This window comes from Salvelinus namaycush, chromosome 11 (genome assembly GCF_016432855.1).
Source record: "Salvelinus namaycush isolate Seneca chromosome 11, SaNama_1.0, whole genome shotgun sequence".
Lineage (NCBI taxonomy): Eukaryota > Metazoa > Chordata > Actinopteri > Salmoniformes > Salmonidae > Salvelinus > Salvelinus namaycush.
The window spans coordinates 864,407-884,904 of record NC_052317.1 but is presented as its reverse complement, the minus strand read 5'-3'; the positions used below and the strand labels follow the sequence as shown (position 1 = coordinate 884,904).

The window sequence follows — 20,498 nt, the reverse complement described above, 5'->3', positions numbered from 1 at the left end:
TCACGTATACCATTTGGCCAGGAGGTGTGAAACTGGTGGGACAGAGACAGAGGGATCGAGGAGATGGTTGGTCTAATGCGGAGAGTGAGAACCAGGAGTGGGAGCACCACATCCAGTCGCCAATATCTACCTGCACCATCACTAGGGCCAGGTAAAAGAACCAGAGGGCAGAGACCGACCCAGAGGTCGCCTGCAGGATGTGAGAAACCAGGCGTGGGAGAATTAATATGTAAATACTCCACTGAGAACCACTTAAAAAGAGCAAAATTGCAACAGGACACAAATATGTATAATACAAATAAGTGTTATTAGATAGAAAATAAGTCTAAAATTGTCATTATTTCCTCTGATGTGATACCCTCTTCATGTCACACCAAGGGAAAAAAGCTGTCCCACCAGTGAAACTCTCAGGCTATATGGTACATTTGTGGCCTTATTGTTAACATTAAGCCTACCATTCGATTTGTACTGGAATATTCTTATTTCTATTATACATTCAAAAGGCGTCACACCAGGACTAAGAAATGGACCCCTTTTATGTCAATTGAAGAAATATTTCTAAAAAAGCTTACAATCTGTTCAGACCATGTGCTCCAGCAATGTCTTATGTACTTCCTCATTGTAAGAGAACCCTCCCCTGAGCAATTCATCACAAAATTGTGTCACACCATGTGGACATTTTGGGGACAAAATTGAATCAATCAGAACTATTTGGAAATATCATGAACTGACTTGGACTACTGTTTCTTAAAATAAACTTCCGTTTCATAAGTACAAGAGTAGGTGAACAAAATTTGATTCATGTTTTCATTACATTAGTTATCTTTTTTTATTTGTTTTTAGTCCCACCCTTCACCTACCCTCAAACCCTCCCATCTATCTCTGAAAACCATCCAGTTTTGATTTCTAATTGCCATATATTTTTAAACTGTGCTGAAATGTTTTCGTAAAAGTTCTGAATCTTTCTATTCTCATAGTTTCTACAGATTGTAAATGAAAGATTAACAAGAGTATTACTAAGAGTATTATTATATTATTGATTGATTGACTACGGCTTTTCAAGTCACAAGAAACAAAAGTTTGTGCTTGCCAATATAGAGAATTAAAAAAGGGCTGTCACATCAACGACCCTAACTATGTGTTAGTTTGTGTTTTCAGTGAATTTACCTATATCACAAAGCTCATCTACATTTCCTGCGGCACAGGACAATTATCTAGCAACAAAAGGGTGATCAAATTAAAATCCTACATCTGTGTGGAGAAGTGGCTGAGATTTCCTAGTTACAAATGTTTCTCAGTCTATCCCTTTTAGGATGGTCAGGTCCTCAGGATGTTGCTTTTACCAATGTCAGAAAAGAGCTGAGCACACAAAGTCCACACAGAGTATGACCCTTGTGGCTCATGGCTGTCATTCCTCCAAGGCTAGTGGGCATCTCTTACCGCTCCACAGGACAGAAAAGTGCTAGATATCACAATGTCACATCTGAGGACAATATCTTTGCTCTCTGCTTAGAAAAAGGCCCACCAGAAATGTATAACAAATGCAAGCTTGACGTTGCTTCAAGAAAACAGACTAAAGAAACAGCTCATAGAGAACAAACTGGGTTAGTACTGAATGTAGGCAAAAAGTAGCGTGGGTACAGAAGTTGGTTGATGTCAGACATGCACCTACCTCAATCCTCTCTTGCTAATGACTGGGATTAATGCAGGAGCATATTTCAGGAGCAGGACAAAACACACTCTTTTTGACTGATGATTGATATAAGGGCATATATTTCTTAGTCCAAGTAAAGTGACACAGGATGGTCATAATGCTTCATGACAGTGTCATAAAGTGCATTTTCTACAAGTTATTTAAAATATGATAAAAAAAATATATATACATGACTGTAAAGAATTCATTACAACAACAAAGGATTTAAGAAACAAACTTTCAAATGAAAGGAAAAATCTTGGCAGGGAAAAATTAATTAGAATAAATATGGGTTTTGAAAATCTTATATCGGTGTCATAGCCATCCATAAAAAATGCAATTTAAGTCACAACAGGTGTAAATATATGGGTAATGACAGAGTTAGGACCATATTATGATAGGTTATTTCAGCTATTAGACACAAACCCGCCACTATGCAAGGAGAAACATCACACCGGACCAAAAAATGGTTGAACCAACTAATGTTTCCACATTATTTCAACAGACTGAATTAACATAATTACTTTTTGACCGAATGGGAAAATTTCAATTTCATTTCCTGAATTGACAGAATGGAAACCTGAATTGACCCCAACCCTGCTGTAAAAACTTAGTGCCCTCAAATGTCTCAAAGATGCCCAACTCTGAATGGTGACTCATCAACTCCTATATATACACATGGCGTATGTACAGATAGAGACAGCCAGGCAGAGACAGCCAGCCAGGCTATCAAAGGCTGTGTGTGTGTGTGTGTGTGTGTGTGTGTGTGTGTGTGTGTGTGTGTGTGTGTGTGTGTGTGTGTGTGTGTGTGTGTGTGTGTGTGTGTGTGTGTGTGAACGTGTCTGTCTGTGGGTGTTCATGTGTGTGTGCATCTATCAAACACAATATATTGCAACAGTTATAAAGGGAGACAAATGAACCTAGCTAACACAAGCCTCCTCGTTTGTCCAATGGCACATGGCGAACACCAATTATGCCAGCGAGATTACAAACCCAGCTCGTTTCAGACACGCTAATTTAGTATTCATCTGTTTCACTTCCTGTATCGCAGCTAACCCCACATCTCAACTGGCCCCTCCGTAAATGTCACCCGATGAAGGAATATGGCGTTGTCGTGTATTCTCTCCTGCCAGCACACATCAATTATCAGTCTCTGACTGCTGACTGTTTTCTCCCCTCAACGAACGTGCCCGTTCGTCAGCTCATAAACCATCCTATCAAATAAGCGGCGTCGAAATGCATGTCATATCCTGAGTGATGGGCTTTGGCCCGCCACCCTCCAAGACAGTACATGGGATTTAGTTTGGGGAAATTCAATTACAGCGGGTGAGACCGAGAGCTGATGGATGCCGTGCAGATGGCGGCTCTAATTCAATACTTAAGACTCAATCATCCCTCTATATTTAAAGGACGTTGTATGGGAAAATGTGGAAAAATCGATTTCTATGTAATTGCTAAGTATTTACTAAAGTAATATGTAACAACAATTTTAACTGTAGTAATAACAGTGTTACTACACTGGTAAAAGAGCAACTTAATGTAAAGTGTTACACTTATTCTCTCGTGAGAAGTGAAGAATTTACTGTAAACAACAACCTAATGGTAGGGTAAATGTAAGCACGCTAGCTTAGCGAGTATGAAGTTATTTTGAAACTTTGTGTCCCTGGTCAGGAAGACAGGAATACAATACAGATTACCCTGAAAGTAATTAATGTAACAGGTTTTATTAGCAATGATTATGTTATGTGCTTGACTTTGTTGACACACTTATTGTAAGTTGCTCGGGATAAGAGCGTCTGCTAAACAACTAATGTGTGTTACGGCACTCGTCGGATAAAGAAGGAGACCAAGGTGCAGCGTGGTAGGCGTTCATGATTTTTCAATAAACTGAACACCGCAACAAAATAACAAAGTAGAAAAAACAAAAGCGCACAGTTCTGTCAGGCAACAAAAACAGCTAAACAGAAAATAACTCCCCACAAAACCCAAATGGAAAATGACAACCTATATATGATAGACAGCTGCCTCTGATTGGGAACCATACTCAGCCAAAAACACAAAGAAATAGAAAACATAGATTTTCCCACCCGAGTCACACCGTGACCTAACCAAACATAGAGAATAAATAAGGATCTCTAAGGTCAGGGCGTGACAATGTGTCAATGTAACCTCATTCCCATCACGGAAACAAAGCCCTGTTCAGAAAGGTAACAAGGGAAGTTCATATTAAATTACATTTTTGACGATGTCTCGGTCTACTTGACTTACATACATCTCTCCCTTTATAGGAAATGAATATAGACATGACCAATTGAATAATCTATCTCCCAAATTAATTTTACAAGAGATCTAACAGAATAACAAAATAGAGCTGTTTGTCAGGGCACTGTTCACTCTTATGCAGGGCAGAACAACAGCTAGACCATTTGCAAAGTTTTGAGATAACTTAGTAATGAGCATTGGAAAGCTGGGAAGCAATTGTTGGATTTTGGTCTATGCATCTGAAAAGGGCTGCTGTGTACCAGTCGGAAGGTTTGCCTTCTTATTGGCAGTATTAGCATACTCTGTCATTCATGAATGATTCTTATGGATATGAGCCTCTTGCTGACTTGGAAGATGAAGACAAGAGGCTTGGTCCAAAAACAGTCCCTTCCCCTCGGAGGCACTTTGTGTAGATCTTAAAGAATTTGATAGGCATAAGCAATATGGTAGTAGCTCCATCTTTCCCTTTAATAAGCTAGGTGGAATTTTCACTGTATTACTTATAGCTATCTAGTTCTTTCAGATGTACACATGTTCCTTTGAGTTCATGGGTTGTTTTGTATGTACAGTCAATAAAACAATAGAAAATACAAATAAATTCCAATAATAGAGTTGATGTCGAAAGTTTACATACACCTTAGCCAAATTCATTTAAACTCAGTTTTTCACAATTCCTGACATTTAATCCAAGTAACAATTCCCTGTCTTAGGTCAGTTAGGATCACCATTTTATTTTAAGAATGTGAAATGTCAGAATATTAGTAGCGAGAATGATTTATTTCAGCTTTAATTTCTTTCATCACATTCCCAGTGGGTCAGAAGTTTACATACACTCAATTTAGTATTTGGTAGCATTACCTTTAAATTGTTAAGTCATTTTGCCACAACTTTAGAATTATACGTGGTCATTGTCCATTTGGAAGACCCATTTGTGACCAAGCTTTAACTTCCTGACTGATGTCTTTAGATGTTGCTTCAATATAGCCACATAATTTCCCACCTCATGATTCCATCTATTTTGTGAAGTGCACCAGTCCATCCTGCAGCAAAGCACCCCCACAACATGATACTGTCACCCCTGTGCTTCACGGTTGGGATGGTGTTCTTCGGCTTGCAAGCCTCCCCATTTTTCCTCCAAACATAACAATGGTCATTATGGCCAAACAGTTATATTTTTGTTTCATCAGACCAGAGGACAATTCTCCCAAAAGTATGACCTTTGTCCCCATGTGCAGTTGCAAACCGTAGTCTGGATTTTTTATGGTGGTTTTGGAGCAGTGGCTTCTTCCTTGCTGAGCGGCCTTTCAGGTTATGTCGATATAGGGTTCATTTTACTGTGGATATAGATACTTTTGTACCTGTTTCCTCCAGCATCTTCACAAGGTCCTTTGCTGTTGTTTTGGGATTGATTTGCACTTTTCGCACCAAAGTACGTTCATCTTTAGGAGACAGAAGGCGTCTCCTTCCTGAGCAGTATGATGGCTGCGTGGTCCCATGGTGTTTATACAGATGAACATGATACCTTCAGGCGTTTGCTCCCAAGGATGAACCAGACTTGTGGAGTTCTACAATTGTTTTTCTGAGGTCTTGGCTGATTTCTTTCGATTTTCCCATGATGTCAAGCAAAGAGGCACTGAGTTTGAAGGTAGGCCTTGAAAGACATCCACAGGTACACCACCAATTGACTCAAACGATGTCACTTAGCCTATCAGAAGCTTCTAGAGCCATGACATACATTTCTGGAATTTTCCAAGCCATTTAAAGGCACAGTCAACGTAGTGTGTGTAAACTTATCACCCACTGGAATTGTGATACAGTGAATTATACGTGAAATAATCTGTCTGTAAACAATTGTTGGAAAAATGACTTGTGTCATGCACAAAGTAGATGTCCTAACCGACTTGCCAAAACTATAGTTTGTTAACAAGACAGTTGTGGAAGGGTTGAAAAACGAGTTTTAATGACAACCTAAGTGTATGTAAACTTCAGACTTCAACTGTATTTCATTGCAGAGTATACTGTATGCTTTCCATCAGCACTGGCATGTATTCAAACACAGATCCTGATTCTATTTATTTGACGCATCTGTGTATACCACAAGCATCCGAATCCTTTGTGCCTTAGAAATACCCTAGAATATAACGTCTCAGTTTAATGTGTTGTGGAGGAGAGGGACAGAGAGAGAAAGCAAGAGTGAGAAAGCAACCCTGAGAAAGAGATTCAGACAGAGAGAGAAAGAGAGAGAGAAAGGCCCAGAGAAGAAGAGAGACGGCGAGAAGAAAGAATGCTTCATATTTCAGGGCCTCCTGTCATCGTCTCACTTTGGCTCCCGCTGCCCCCCTCTGCTCTGAGCTCAGGTGGAGGAGAAGCACCTCCACATTTCATAATTTATTTTTCTGTCTGGTGGAGAGCCTCTCATCCCTAAAAAGACATGCCTATGGTATTTAAGAATGCCAATATTTGAAAGATCCAATACAATTACCCCAACTCACCACCAGGTTCTTAGCTGAACTGTGTTCAAATACTATTTAAACAATTTCAAATTAAGCTGGGCTTGATTGAGCTTGCCTGATGCAATGGAACTAATAGATTATTCGCAAAACTGCAAACCCTGCCAATTTAGCACCCCAGGCAGGCTAAAGCAACCATTCAAAATATTTGATTGATTTCAAATAGTATTTGAACCTTGGTCTTGTTTTAGAGGGTCAGAAAGGAATTTGATAGCTTTGGATTGACTCTTGTATGTTTCCAGTCTCATTGCCAGAAACTCCTTTCCCTTTTTAAGTTACATTTTGGGGGGGTGAATGAATGAACGCATCAAGAGTGCTAGCTATATAAATGCAAATTGTATTGTATTACTTTGTGGTACTGCTCCATTCAAATGAAATCGAGAGCTTTTTACTTTTATCATCTTTATTAGAATCAGAGATGTCTGCTCATATCGTTTTCAGCACATAAAGAGCTCTGCTGGCTTGAATGAAAAGAGATGTTCATGCCACAGCCACCAGCCCATCTACCTAATTATATGAAAGGCAGACTATTCATTTTCTCCATAATTAGTGTGTGTATGTCTCTGTGTGTGTGTGTGCGTGGTGTCTCGGTGAGAATGGCTGTTGTGGTGTTGCTTGAAGGCGTGCCAGGAGAAAGCACTGGTGATTGCCAAACTGATGACTTTCACCTCCTGCTCTGATAAATGGCCATTGCGGAGCAGCCCAGAGACAGGGAGATACAGATTCATAGCCCTGGAATTGCATTTCATTAACAAACACATTCAAAATCACACCAAAGAGAATGTACTTCACCTTGGGAGGTGAAGTGCATGTCAGGTTTTTTTGGGGCTGTGTGGTAAACAGGAAATGGTAATAGACTGCAGCAGCGGCCCAGTAGATTCCCAGACGCTCCTGGCGAACGTTCTCCTCCTTGCCTGCAAAGGATCTCCTCCAATTAAACCTGGACTCAAAGGGCTTCTCCTCAGGAGAAACCCGGCAAACAAGGGAAGGATAGGGGAAAATGTGATCGGCTCAGGCCAGGATGCTCTGGGTCGCTCCATACTGTGCTAAAGGAATCGTAATAGAGTTAACGGGGAATCGTGTGGAATTCCGCAATATTTTTGATCAGGCCTGTTGCACTGGAGGCAGTGGACTTAAAGTATCAGTAAATGCTGTGACTATATGAACATCAACACTTCAAATACGCAAGATTGACTTGGTGTTTGAGATTGAACGCCACTTTAAAAGTGACCTTAGGTTGGCTTTACGGTCCCAAAGGGCAATACCCTTATAGGCCCAGTGCACCAATTAACTGCTACGGACCCTGGCGCCACGCTACCATGCTATTTCACACTGAACAAGCCAGAGCACTTGTTAGCAAGGCCCTTTAAGAACTACAACCCCCTCAGCGACTTGAATATTCTCTTGCCATGCTCATACATATCAAACCCTGCTTCGTCTGTCTTATTAAGGCTGCAGCCAGGGTTGGGTAGGTTACTTTCTAAATGTAATCCGTTAATTACTAGTTACCTGTACAAAATTGTAATCAGTAACGTAACTTTTGAATTACCCAAACTCAGTAACGTAATCTGATTACATTCAGTTACCTTCCCCTTAAGAGGCATTAGAAGACAAAAATGTGTGTTACCAATTGAACAACATCTATTGCAAGATAAATCAATGTTAAAGTTTACATAGCTGGCCTTATATGGATGTTACATTTTACTTTATGGGTTGGTTATGTAGGCTTATTTTAACCCATTGCTTTCTACTACATAACATAATACGATTAAATGATATCTTTACATTAAAATCGAAAGTCGATAAGAATTCCAGACATTCCATTAAATGTTATACCCCTTGATCTTCAAGAATAGGTGTTACGTCCGTCGTCGGAATGAGACCAAGGCGCAACGTGCTAAGCGTACATCTTTCATTATTTTGATAAACACAAAAAAAAGAAGAAAAAAGATAAACGAACAAACGTAACGTTCTGCAGGCTACACAGTAACAGTACAAAAACAAGATCCCACAAACTCTGGTGGAAAACAGGGTGCCTAAGTATGATCCCCAATCAGAGACAATAGACAGCTGCCTCTGATTGGGAACCATTCCCTGCCAACAAAGAAATAGAACACATAGATTTGCCCACCCAAGTCACACCCTGACCTAACCAAATAGAGAATAAAAAAGGCTATGTAAGGTAAGGGCGTGACAATATGATTTGGAAATATGGAAGTATAAATACCTGAGCATAACCCCAAAACTAAGGACTTATTAGCCAGCCCTATTCATTTGTTTAAGATTTTGTTAACATGGAGGACTGATTGGGCTCATTGATTCGAGTTGAAAAATAAATGCTGCTCTCATGGAATGGCCTGCTTTGAGCACTACTGAAAAGTGCTATTTACATGTGAAAAATGAATGTCATTTTCTGCATTTGCTGTAGGCCTACTGTTTTGTTGATGACACTTTGATATTTTGATAATATGCAGCTGTTTAAATCCATAGTTGAAACAATAACAAAACGGTGGCCCCACCTCTGTTTTGGTAAAAAGCTGAGGCATGGTCCTGGAGAAATGTAACCAATCTCAGACTAATAGCCAGAGCTATGGATGCATTGTTATAACCATGTTAAGAAGTGTTTGTTTACATTTACAATGTTTACACATTTTGGAGAAAAACATGTTTGAGGCATCTATAAGTAATATTCGTCAAGAATCAATGGATATATAAATATATATACTACCGTTCAAAAGTTTGGGGATGGGCAAAAGAACACAGACACTGGACAGAGGAACTCTGCCTAGAAGGCCAGCATCCCGGAGTCACCTCTTCACTGTTGACGTTGAGACTGGTGTTTTGTGGTTACTATGTAATGAAGCTGCCAGTTGAGGACTTGCGAGGCATCTGTTTCTCAAACTAGACACTCTAATGTACTTGTCCTATTGCTCAGTTGTGCACCGGGGTCTCCCACTCCTCTTTCTATTCTGGTTTGAGCCAATTTGCGCTGTTCTGTGAAGAGAGTAGTACACAACATTGTACGAGATCTTCAGTTTCTTGGCAATTTCTCGCATGGAATAGCCTTCATTTATCAGAACAAAAATAGACTGACGAGTTTAGAAAGAAATTGTATCTGTCCATTTTGAGCCTGTAATCAAACTCACAAATGCTGATGCTCCAGATACTCAACTAGTCTAAAGAAGGCCCGTTTTATTGCTTCTTTAATCAATATGACAGTTTTCAGCTGTGCTAACATAATTGCAAAAGGGTTTTCTAATTATCAATTAGACTTTTAAAAAGATAAACTTGGATTAGCTAACACAACATGCAAAGGCGGAGGTGTTGCTAACATTTACGATAGCAAATTTCAATGTACAAAAAAAACCGACGTTTTCGTCTTTTGAGCTTCTAGTCATGAAATCTATGGAGCCTACTCAATCACTTTTTATAACTACTGTTTACAGGCCTCCTGGGCCATATACAGTGTTCCTCACTGAGTACCCTGAATTCCTATCAGACCTTGTAGTCATAGCAGATAATATTCAAATTTTTGGTGACTTTAACCACCTAACTGAGTAACTCAATTTAAACCTTGCGCAATCCCCTAGATGCAGTTGCACCCCTAAAAACTAAAAACATTTGTCATAAGAAACTAGCTCCCTGGTATACAGAAAATACCCGAACTCTGAAGCAAGCTTCCAGAAAATTGGAACGGAAATGGTGCCACACCAAACTGGAAGTCTCCCGACTAGCTTGGAAAGACAGTACAGTGCAGTATCGAAGAGCCCTCACTGCTGCTTGATCATCCTATTTTTCCAACTTAATTGAGGAAAATAAGAACAATCCGAAATGTCTTTTTAATACTGTCGCAAAGCTAACCATTCCCCAAGAGAGGATGGTTTTCACTTCAGCAGTAATAAATTCATGAACTTTTTTGAGGAAAAGATCATGATCATTAGAAAGCAAATTACGGACTCCTCTTTAAATCTGCGTATTCCTCCACAGCTCAGTTGTCCTGAGTCTGCACAACTCTGCCAGAACCTAGGATCAAGGGAGACACTCAAATGTTTTAGTACTATATTTTCACCATTGTGTCAAGAGATAATCATGGCCTCTAAACCTTCAAGCTGCATACTGGACCCTATTCCAACTAAACTACTGTTTATTATTATCTGTCCTCGTGCTCCTAGACCTTAGTTCTGCTTTTGATACCATCGATCGCCACATTCTTTTGGAGAGATTGGAAACCCAAATTGGTCTACACGGACAAGTTCTGGCCTGGTTTAGATCTTATCTGTCGGAAAGATATCAGTTTGTCTCTGTGAATGGTTTGTCCTCTGACAAATCAACTGTAAATGTCGGTGTTCCTTAAGATTTCGTTTTAGGACCACTATTGTTTTCACTTTATATTTTACCTCTTGGGGATGTCATTCGAAAACATAATGTTTCACTGCTATGCGGATGACACACAGCTGTACATTTCAATGAAACATGGTAAAGCCCCAAAATTGCCCTCGCTGGAAGCCTGTGTTTCAGACATAAGGAAGTGGATGGCTGAAAACGTTCTACTTTTAATCTCGGACAAAATAGAGATGCTTGTTCTAGGTCCCAAGAAACAAAAGAGATCTTCTGTTGAATCTGACAATTAATCTTGATGGTTGTACAGTCATCTCAAATAAAACTGTGAAGGACCTCGGCGTTACTCTGGACCCTGATCTCTCTTTTGACGAACATATCAATATTGTTTCAAGGACAGATTTTTTTCCATCTACGTAACATTGCAAAAAATCTGAAACTTTCTGTCCAAAAATGATGCAGAAAAATTAATCCATGCTTTTGTCACTTCTAGGTTAGACTACTGCAATGATCCGCTTTCCGGCTACCCAGATAAAGCAATAAATAAACTTCAGTTAGTGCTAAATACAGCTGCTAGAATCCTGACTAGAACCAAATTTGGCTTCCTATTAAGGCTAGGGCTGATTTCAAGGTTTTACGGCAAACCTACAAAGTATTTCATGGGCTTGCTCCTACCTATCTTTCCGATTTGGTCCTGCCGTACATACCTACACGTACACTACGGTCACAAGACGCAGGCCTCCTAATTGTCCCTAGAATTTCTAAGCAAACAGCTGGAGGCAGGGCTTTCTCCTATAGAGCTCAATTTTTATGGAATGGTCTGCCTACCAATGTGAGAGACGCAGACTCAGTCTCAACCTTTAAGTCTTTATTGAAGACTCGTCTTCACTAATATACTCAATATGATTGAGTATAGTCTGGCCCAGGAGTGTCAAGGTGAACGGAAAGGCACTGGAGCAACGAACAGCCCTTGCTGTCTCTGCCTGGCCGGTTCCCCTCTCTCCACTGGGATTCTCTGCCTCTAACCCTATTACAGGGGCTGAGTCACTGGCTTACTGGTGCTCTTCCATGCCGTCCCTAGGAGGGGTGCGTCACTTGAGTGTGTTGTCACTGACGTGGTCTTCCTGTCTGGGTTGGCGCCCCCCTTGGGCTGTGCCGTGGCGGATCTTTGTGGGCTATACTCGGCCTTGTCTTAGGATGGTACGTTGGTGGTTGAAGGTAACCCTCTGGTTCCTCTCTAGGTTTCTTCCTAGGTTTTGGCCTTTCTAGGGAGTTTTTTCCTAGCCACCGTGCTTCTACACCTGTTGCTTGCTGTTTGGGGTTTTAGGCTGGGTTTCTGTACAGCACTTTGATATATCAGCTGATGTAAGAAGGGCTATATAAATACATTTGATTTGATTTGATTGGAACACAGGAGTGATGGTTGCTTATAATGGGCCTCTGTACGCCTATGTAGATATTCCATAACAAATCTGCCGTTTCCAGCTACAATAGTAATTTACAACATTCACTTCTTGTGGGCAGGGGGCAGCATTTTCACTTTCGGATAAATAGCATGCCAAAATCCAACTGCCTGCTACTCATCCCCAGAATATAAGATATGCATATTATTAGTAGATTTGGATAGAAAACACTCTGAAGTTTCTAAAACTGTTTGAATCATGTCTGTGAGAATAACAGAATTTATGTAGCAGGCAAAACCCTGAGGACAAACCATTCAGAATTTTTATTTTTTTGATGTCACTGTCTTTTCAATGAGTTTTCTTAGACACCAGATTTCTAATGGACTTGCTTGCAGTTCCTACCGCTTCCACTGGATGTCACCAGTCCTTGGAAATCGGTTGAGGTTATTCCTTTGTGTAATGAAGAAGTAGGGCTATCGTAAATGAGGGTCACATGAAGTAAATTTTTTGAGAGGCACGTTACGAAAAAAGTTGCGTCAGTTTGTTTTCTTTTTGTATTGAACACAGATCATCCCGTCTTCAAATTGATCGATTATTAACGTTTAAAAATACCTAACGTTGTATTACAAAAGTAGTTTGAAATGTTTTGGTAAAGTTTACATGTAACTTTTGATACATTTTGTAGTGACATTGCGCAAATTGCAAGCTGACGATTGCGTCCCACCTGCCCCAGAGAGGTTTAACAATGTCTACACTATTTCTGATGAATTTTATGTTATTTTAATGGACAAAACATTTCTAAGTGACTCCAAAATTTGAACGGAGTGTAGGTTGTGATATTGCAGCTATCAACAGAACTTAAAAAAAAAAAATGGATGTAGCAACTACAGATTGCCCCTTCAAGTCTATCAAAAGTGTGCGAGTTTGAGCATGTGTCCATTAGGCCTCTAGATAAAAAAATTTATCAGCATGAATTAGATTGAGCAATAAAAGCCTCACTTTTATTCAAAAGGCTGGGATCCACACTATGCAGCTGTTGCAAGAGCACATTTTTCACTGGCTGTCCACTGGTTTCAAAAACAATGCTTGATAGGAGTCACTACGGACACTGATTCCAGTCAACTTGCAATTGGGTAATCAGATCGGTATGGAGATGTGGAAAGGTTCAGAGACCCTCTTGGTCTTGGTGGCTGGTTTTATGAAGTGGGGTACCAGCATTGGGAATGACTAATATGATTAATTGAGGCATATACGGCCAATAAGATAAATTCCCTTACAAGCGTGGAAGGCTGTCAGAGTCTTGAAAATAGTAGTAGTGATAATTCAAGTTAAACAAAAAGAACATTGTACTGTAAAGCAGGTATATCAAATAGCTGTCCTAGCACCACAATATATTGCTGTAGTGCAAAAAATAGATGAATTAGAAACCAAAAAAATAAGCTTGAAATCCGAATGAAAAATGCTCAAGGTGATTAAAAACAACAGTTTACTGAAACTGCATTACACTCCTTCTCTAGTTATGCTTTTGAACATTCATAACAATTTATGTAGATTGGAGAAATGGCTTAAGATTGTTGTCATACAATGGTGTACTAGAGGGACATATGCATTTGTCCCTCAAGTACCCAATAAATAAAAGAGCCTGAAACAAAATGGTTCCCCAAAAAGAATGTGACATGACATTGGTGAAAATCACAGATCCATTTTGTAAATATACAGTGGCTTGCGAAAGTATTCAACCCCCTTGGAATTTTTCCAATTTTGTTGCCTTACAACCTGGAATTAAAATGTTTTTTTTGGGGGGGGGGGGTTGTATAATTTGACTTACACAACATGCCTACCATAGCTCTAGGAATAGTCTTGGTTCTCCATTAAAGAAAGATGGAGGCCAGTGTCTTCTTGGGGACCTTCAATGCTGCAGACATTTTTTGGTACCCTTCCCCAGATCTGTGCCTCAACACAATCCTATCTCGGAGCCCTATGGACATTTCCTTCGACCCCATGGCTTAGTTTTTGCTCTGCCATGCACTGTCAACTGTGGGACCTTATATAGACAGATGTGTGCCTTCATTTTCTGTGAAAGTATCTTTACTTTTACTGAAGTATGACAAATGAATACTTTTTCCACCACTGCTAATATGTGCCGAAAAGACTAAGGACTCACAAATGGTTATGTTCATGGTTTGTGGTGGTGTCCTCCCACTTGTCCGCATGCTAAAGATTAATTTACGTGTAAGGCAACACTCGATAGATTCACCCCCCATGAGAGACACGCGTTCCAACAACCTCTCGGATTCCCAAGCGAAAGAGACGTGTTCATCGCTGTATGCCCCTGCCATCTACATACAAGATCTGTTTCAATACTGAAAGCATTTGAAAGATAAAGGAATCCTTTGATCGCAATGAACTCGTCAGCGATTATTTGACTGGGTCGAGTATCAAATGAGAGGATGTACACGCTCGCGTTCGAGAGGCTATTCGGCTTTTCTTTCAGATCGTAAACGAGAGAAATTTTGAGTCTTATTATAATGCCTGTGTCTTCCAGACCTCGCTGTTGCTGTACAGTATGTAGCTTTCCAAATGCCTCTGTTTTGCCAACTCAGTGCCATTCAACAATAGTAATTGAAAATAGTATCTCTGTAGTATTTTAATGAACGGAGGCAGTAGCATGAGTTCCCTAGCAGGCCGCGAACCCAAATCACCAGGCCCAAAGAAGAACGCCCTAACCACTATTCCCATTGTAAGAGATTGTAAGGTGCCTATCGACTAGGGTTGTTAGAGTATAATTTCAACATAATTTCCAAATAAAGTGTAGGTTGGGTGTTTGAATTACTTTCTCCCCTTGTATTGCCCAACAATCTATCAGGAATCAAGGTAAGACCCAAGTTCAGACTGTGTAAAGTAACAATGTTTATTGTAACACCAGGGGCGGGCAAACGACAGGTCAAGGCAGGCAGGGGTCGATAATCCAGAGTAGAGGCCAAGTTACAGGACGACAGGCAAGCACAGGGTCAGGTCAGGCAGAGGTCGGTAATCCAGAGGTGGAACAAAGGTACAGGATGGCAGGCCGGCTCAGGTCAGGGACAGGCAGAGTGGTCAGGCGGGCAGGTACCTGGTCAGAACAGGCAAGGGTCAAAAAACAGGAGGACGAGACAAAGAGCGACTGGGGAAAAACAGGAGCTGAGACAAACCACTGGTAGGCTTAACTTCTCTAGGATAGGGGGCAGCATTTTCACTTTTGGATAAATAGCGTGCCCAATTTCAACTTCCTTCTACTCATCCCCAGAATATAAGATATGCATATTATTAGTAGATTTGGATAGAAAACACTCTGAAGTTTCTAAAACTGTTTGAATCATGTCTGTGAGGATAACAAAACTTATGTAGCGGGCAAAACCCCGAGGACTAACCATTCAGATTTTTTTTTTTGAGGTCACTGTCTGTTCAATAAGTTTTCATTGGGATACTAGATTTTAATGGACTTGTTTGCAGTTCCTACCGCTTCCACTAGATGTCACCAGTCTTTGGAAATTGGTTGAGGTTATTCCTTTGTGCAATGAAGAAGTACGGCCATCTTGAATCAGAGTAACGTTCTGTGTACTGTTTGAGAGTTGCGCAAGACTAGAAAAGTAGCGTTAGTTTGTTGTCCTCCTGTATTGAAAACAGATAGACCCGTCTTCAATTTGATCGATTATTAACGTTAAAAAATACCTAAAGTTGTATTACAAAAGTAGTTTGAAATGTTTTGGCAAAGTTTACCGTTAACTTTTGAGATATTTTGTAGTAATACAAATTGGAAGCTGTTTTTTTCTGGAACAAACGCGCCAAATAAATGGACATTTTGGATATATATGGATGGAATTAATTGAACAAAAGGACCATTTGTGATGTTTATGGGACATATTGGAGTGCCAACAAAAGAAGCTCGTCAAAGGTAAGGCATGATTTATATTTTATTTCTGCGTTTTGTGTTACGCCTGCAGGGTTGAAATATGCTGCACTCTTTGTTTACTGTTGTGCTATCATCAGATAATAGCATCTTATGCTTTCGCCGAAAAGCCTTTTTTCAAATCTGACATGTTGGCTGGATTCACAACGAGTGTAGCTTTAATTTGGTATCTTAGATGTGTGATTTAATGAAAGTTTGATTTTTATATCATTTTTATTTTTTATTTGGCGCTCTGCAATTTCCCTGGCTTTTGGCCAAGTGGGACGCAAGCATCCCCCCTATCCCAGAGAGGTTTAAGCAAACAAGACGAACTGGCACAGACAGAAAACACAGGTATAAATACCCAGAGGACAAGTGGGGAAGATGGGCGACACTTGGAGGCGGTGGAGACAAGCACAAGGACAAGTGAAACACATCAGGGCATGACACAATCAGAGCTTCCTTTTCCTTGTGGATATGTGTGCCCAAACCAGCCATTCGGTTGAGCTGCCACAATCACATACAGTGGCAAGAAAAATTATGTGAACCCTTTGGAATTACCTGGATTTCTGCATAATTTGGTCATGAAACTTGATCTGATCTTCATCTAAGTCACAACAATAGACAAACACAGTCTGCTTAAACTAATAACACTCCAACAATTATATGTTTTCATGTCTTTATTGAACACACCATGTAAACATTCACAGTGTAGGGTGGAAAAGTGAACCCTTGGATTTAATAACTGGTTGGCAGCAATAAACTCAACCAAATGTTTTCTGTAGTTGAGGATCAGACCTGCACAACGGTCAGGAGGAATTTTGGACCATTCATCTTTACAAAACTGTTTCAGTTCAGCAATATTCTTAGAACATCTGGTGTGAACCGCTCTTGAGGTCATGCCACAGCATTTTAAATCGAGTTGAGGTCAGGACTGATGTTGATTTATTCCTGTGTTTTGGGTCGTTGTCCTGTTGCAGCACCCAACTTCTGTTGAGCTTCAATTGGCGGACAGATAGCCTTACATTTCCCTGCAAAATGTCTTGATAAACTTGGGAATACATTTTCCCGTCGATGATCGCAAGCTGTCCAGGCCCTTAGGCAGCAAAGCAGCCCCAAACCATGATGCTCCCTCCACTATACTTTATAGGTGGGATGAGGTTTTGATGTTGGTGTGCTGTGCCTTTTTTCTCTCCACACATAGTGTTGTTTGTTTCTTCCAAACAACTCAACTTTAGTTTTTATCTGTACACAGAATATTTGTCAGAAGCGCGGTGGAACATCCAGGTGCTCTTTTGCAAACTTCAGACGTGCAGCAATGGTTTTTTGGACAGCATTCTTCCGTGGTTTCCTCCCATGAACACCATTCTTGTTTACTGTTTTACGTATCGTAGACTCGTCAACAGAGGTGTTAGCATGTTCCAGAGATTTCTGTAAGTCTTTAGCTGACACTCTAGGATTCTTCTTAACCTCATTGAGCATTCTGCGCTGTGCTCTTGCAGTCATCTTCGCAGGACGGCCACTCCTAGGGTGAAGCAACAGTGCTGAACTTTCTCCATTTATAGACAATTTGTCTTACCGTGGACTGATGAACATCAAGGCTTTTAGAGATATTTTTGTAACCCTTTCCAGCTTTATGCAAGTAAACACTTCTTAATATTAGGTCTTCTGAGTTTTTTATAGAGCAGCTCTAACCAACATCTCCAATCTCGTCTCATTGATTGGACTCCAGGTTAGCTGACGCCTGACTCCAATTAGCTTTTGGAAAAGTAATTAGCCTAGGGGTTCACATACTTTTTCCAACCTACACTGTGAATGTTTAAATTATGTATTCAATATAGACAAGAAAAATACAATAATTTGTGTGTTATTAGTTTAAGCACACTGTGTTTGTCTATTGTTGTGACTAAGATAAAGATCAGATCAAACTGTATGACTAATTTATGCAGAATTCCAGGTAATTCCAAAGGGTTCAGATACTTTTTCTTGCCACTGTATCACAATGTGATGAGATCCATTCACTACTCCATCTTGGAGGTGCCCTATCAAAACCTATAATTCTTGTCAGACCTTAAGCAGGAGGCATAAGTGGACACCACAGGCCTGTTCAGGAGGATGCAAAGTTACAGAATGTTCAGATAGAAAGCCTTTTTTTTTTTAGAACAGGCATGATTGTCAAGTAGAATTAGGGAATCAAGTAAGCTCTATTTATTTCTATCGGCAAACTTCTGAAGGTTTCATCTCACTAAATAAACCCCTGAAGTAAACATGCAATTGAAAACCCTTGCGCTCTTCATGCACTCTTTATGAAAAGGTTTCTACACAAGAGCATCTAATGGAGATGGGAGAAGACCTGAGAACCCGAGACTCTCTGAAACACACAATGTTCTCTGTTACTCCTAAATCCTTCCTGTGAACTCACATCTCCAACAAATGCATAAACAGGTAAATAAGTATTGGATAACACAAGTAGCATTAACTCCAGTCATAGTTGGGTCAAGACTTTTTGATCATCTTGTACTCAGCATCTTTTCTCCCCTTCACCGAATCCACCTGTATGGTGTCCATATTAGGACAGTCACACATCCACCGGTTCCCTGTATAAATGCACAGCTGAGAGAGAACCCAGATGAGAGAGAAATTCTTACCTTGCCCACATAGAGTGGCTCATCCCCTGTGTACTCCTCCAGCACGAAGAACTGGTTCCACACCCAACTGCGCCTCTGCCTGTGGTGTGCCCCCTCTTCGCAGCTTCTTTGGTACGTCCCGACCGGCGGCAGGGGCACTGAGTTAAAGCTCAGGCCAGAGCAGCCCATCTCCCAAAGTGGTAATAGCAACAAAGTCAACAGGCTAACCACACTCCACAGTGTAGTCAGTCTCATCATTGCGATACACATTTTTTGGGTGAAAATGAACTGCGAAAGACTCAAGAAGAAATGTTGTCAACCATCCACAGCAATTTTGGGGTTCAACAGAAGCGACACCCCAGTCCAGGTGTCATTTGTTTAACAAGCAAGTGTATCCTTCAGCAGACAGACGGAAGATAGTGATTGTTGGTTGTCAAGGAGTCAGAAAACGGCTACGGCAGCAGAATGGTCTTCTTTACACCTGAGCACAATGAATAATTGGAGCCTATCAGAAAGAAAGAGGGAGGGAGGGAGGGAGGGATGGAGGGAGGGAAAGGAAGGAAGGAAGAGAAGGAGAGGGGGGGGGGGATGAGAGGGAAAAGAAGGTGAGGTGGAGAGAGAGATTCAACGTTGGATGAAAACTCTCATGCCATGGCTTACATGGTATGATAACAAGCAGTCAGGGATAACATGCATCCATTCATTTTTTTCTCCAGCGAATTTAGCATTTGTCAATGTGGGACCATTTAGTTATTTCATGTAGAATTTTAAGACCCCTTGAAGTATCCCCCCAAAATATAAAACATTTATTTGATAAAAAAAAATGTGGCCTTACTGCTATTAGCCCATACAAATGCATTGAATAACATATGCACTACATGGAACAACAGATAGTGTCACGGCCATCGTAGGGAGGAGACCAAGGCGCAGCGTGGTATGCGTACATTCTCTTTATTATAATAATGAACACTTAACAAAACGAACCGTGAAGCTATACAAAGAGTGCTACACATAGACAAGAACCCACAACACCAAAAGGGAAAATGGCAACCTAAATATGATCCCCAATCAGAGACAACAATAAACAGCTGCCTCTGATTGGGAACCAATTCAGGCCACCATAGACCTACACCTAGACATACCAAAACCTCTAGATATACTAAGGCCTCCCGGTTGGGGCAGTGGTCTAGGGCACTGCATCGCAGCGCTAGCTGTGCCACCAGAGACTCGGCCGGTAGGGATATCCTTGTCTCATCGCGCACCAGCGACTCCTGTGGCGGGCCAGGTGCAGTGCGCGCTAACCAAGGTAGCCAGGTGCACGGTGTTTCCTCCGACACATTGGTGCGGCTGGCTTCCGGGTTGGACGCGCGCTGTGTTAAGAAGCAGTGCGGCTTGGTTGGGTTGTGTTTTGGAGGACGCATGGCTTTCGACCTTCGTCTCTCCCGAGCCCGTACGGGAGTTGTAGCGATGAGACAACATAGTAATTACTAACAATTGGATACCACGAAATTGGGGAGAAAAGAGGGCAAAATTTAAAAAATAAAATAAAAAAATGTGATATACAAAAAACACTAAACAATACAAAAACAAGCATACCCACCCTCGTCACACCCTGACCTAACCAAAATAATAAAGAAAACATAGATAACTAAGGTCAGGGCGTGACAGATAGTCCCAAAAACAAAGTCTGTTCTGAAGTGTCTGTCCTAAAGATATAAGAAAGATCAGGAAACATTT

The 20,498-nt window shown here is 40.7% G+C and overlaps 1 protein-coding gene across 1 annotated transcript in view; it reads right to left on the bottom strand.

Annotated features, from left to right (window-relative positions):
• The window catches only part of cdh7a (cadherin 7a), a 133,472-nt gene extending 114,453 nt beyond the window's left edge, over positions 1-19,019 (bottom strand). The window contains exon 1 of the mRNA XM_039004376.1: positions 18,783-19,019. Coding sequence (XP_038860304.1) covers positions 18,783-19,019 — 237 coding nt within the window. The remainder of the gene's footprint in view (positions 1-18,782) is intronic.
• Positions 19,020-20,498: the final 1,479 nt, after the last annotated feature.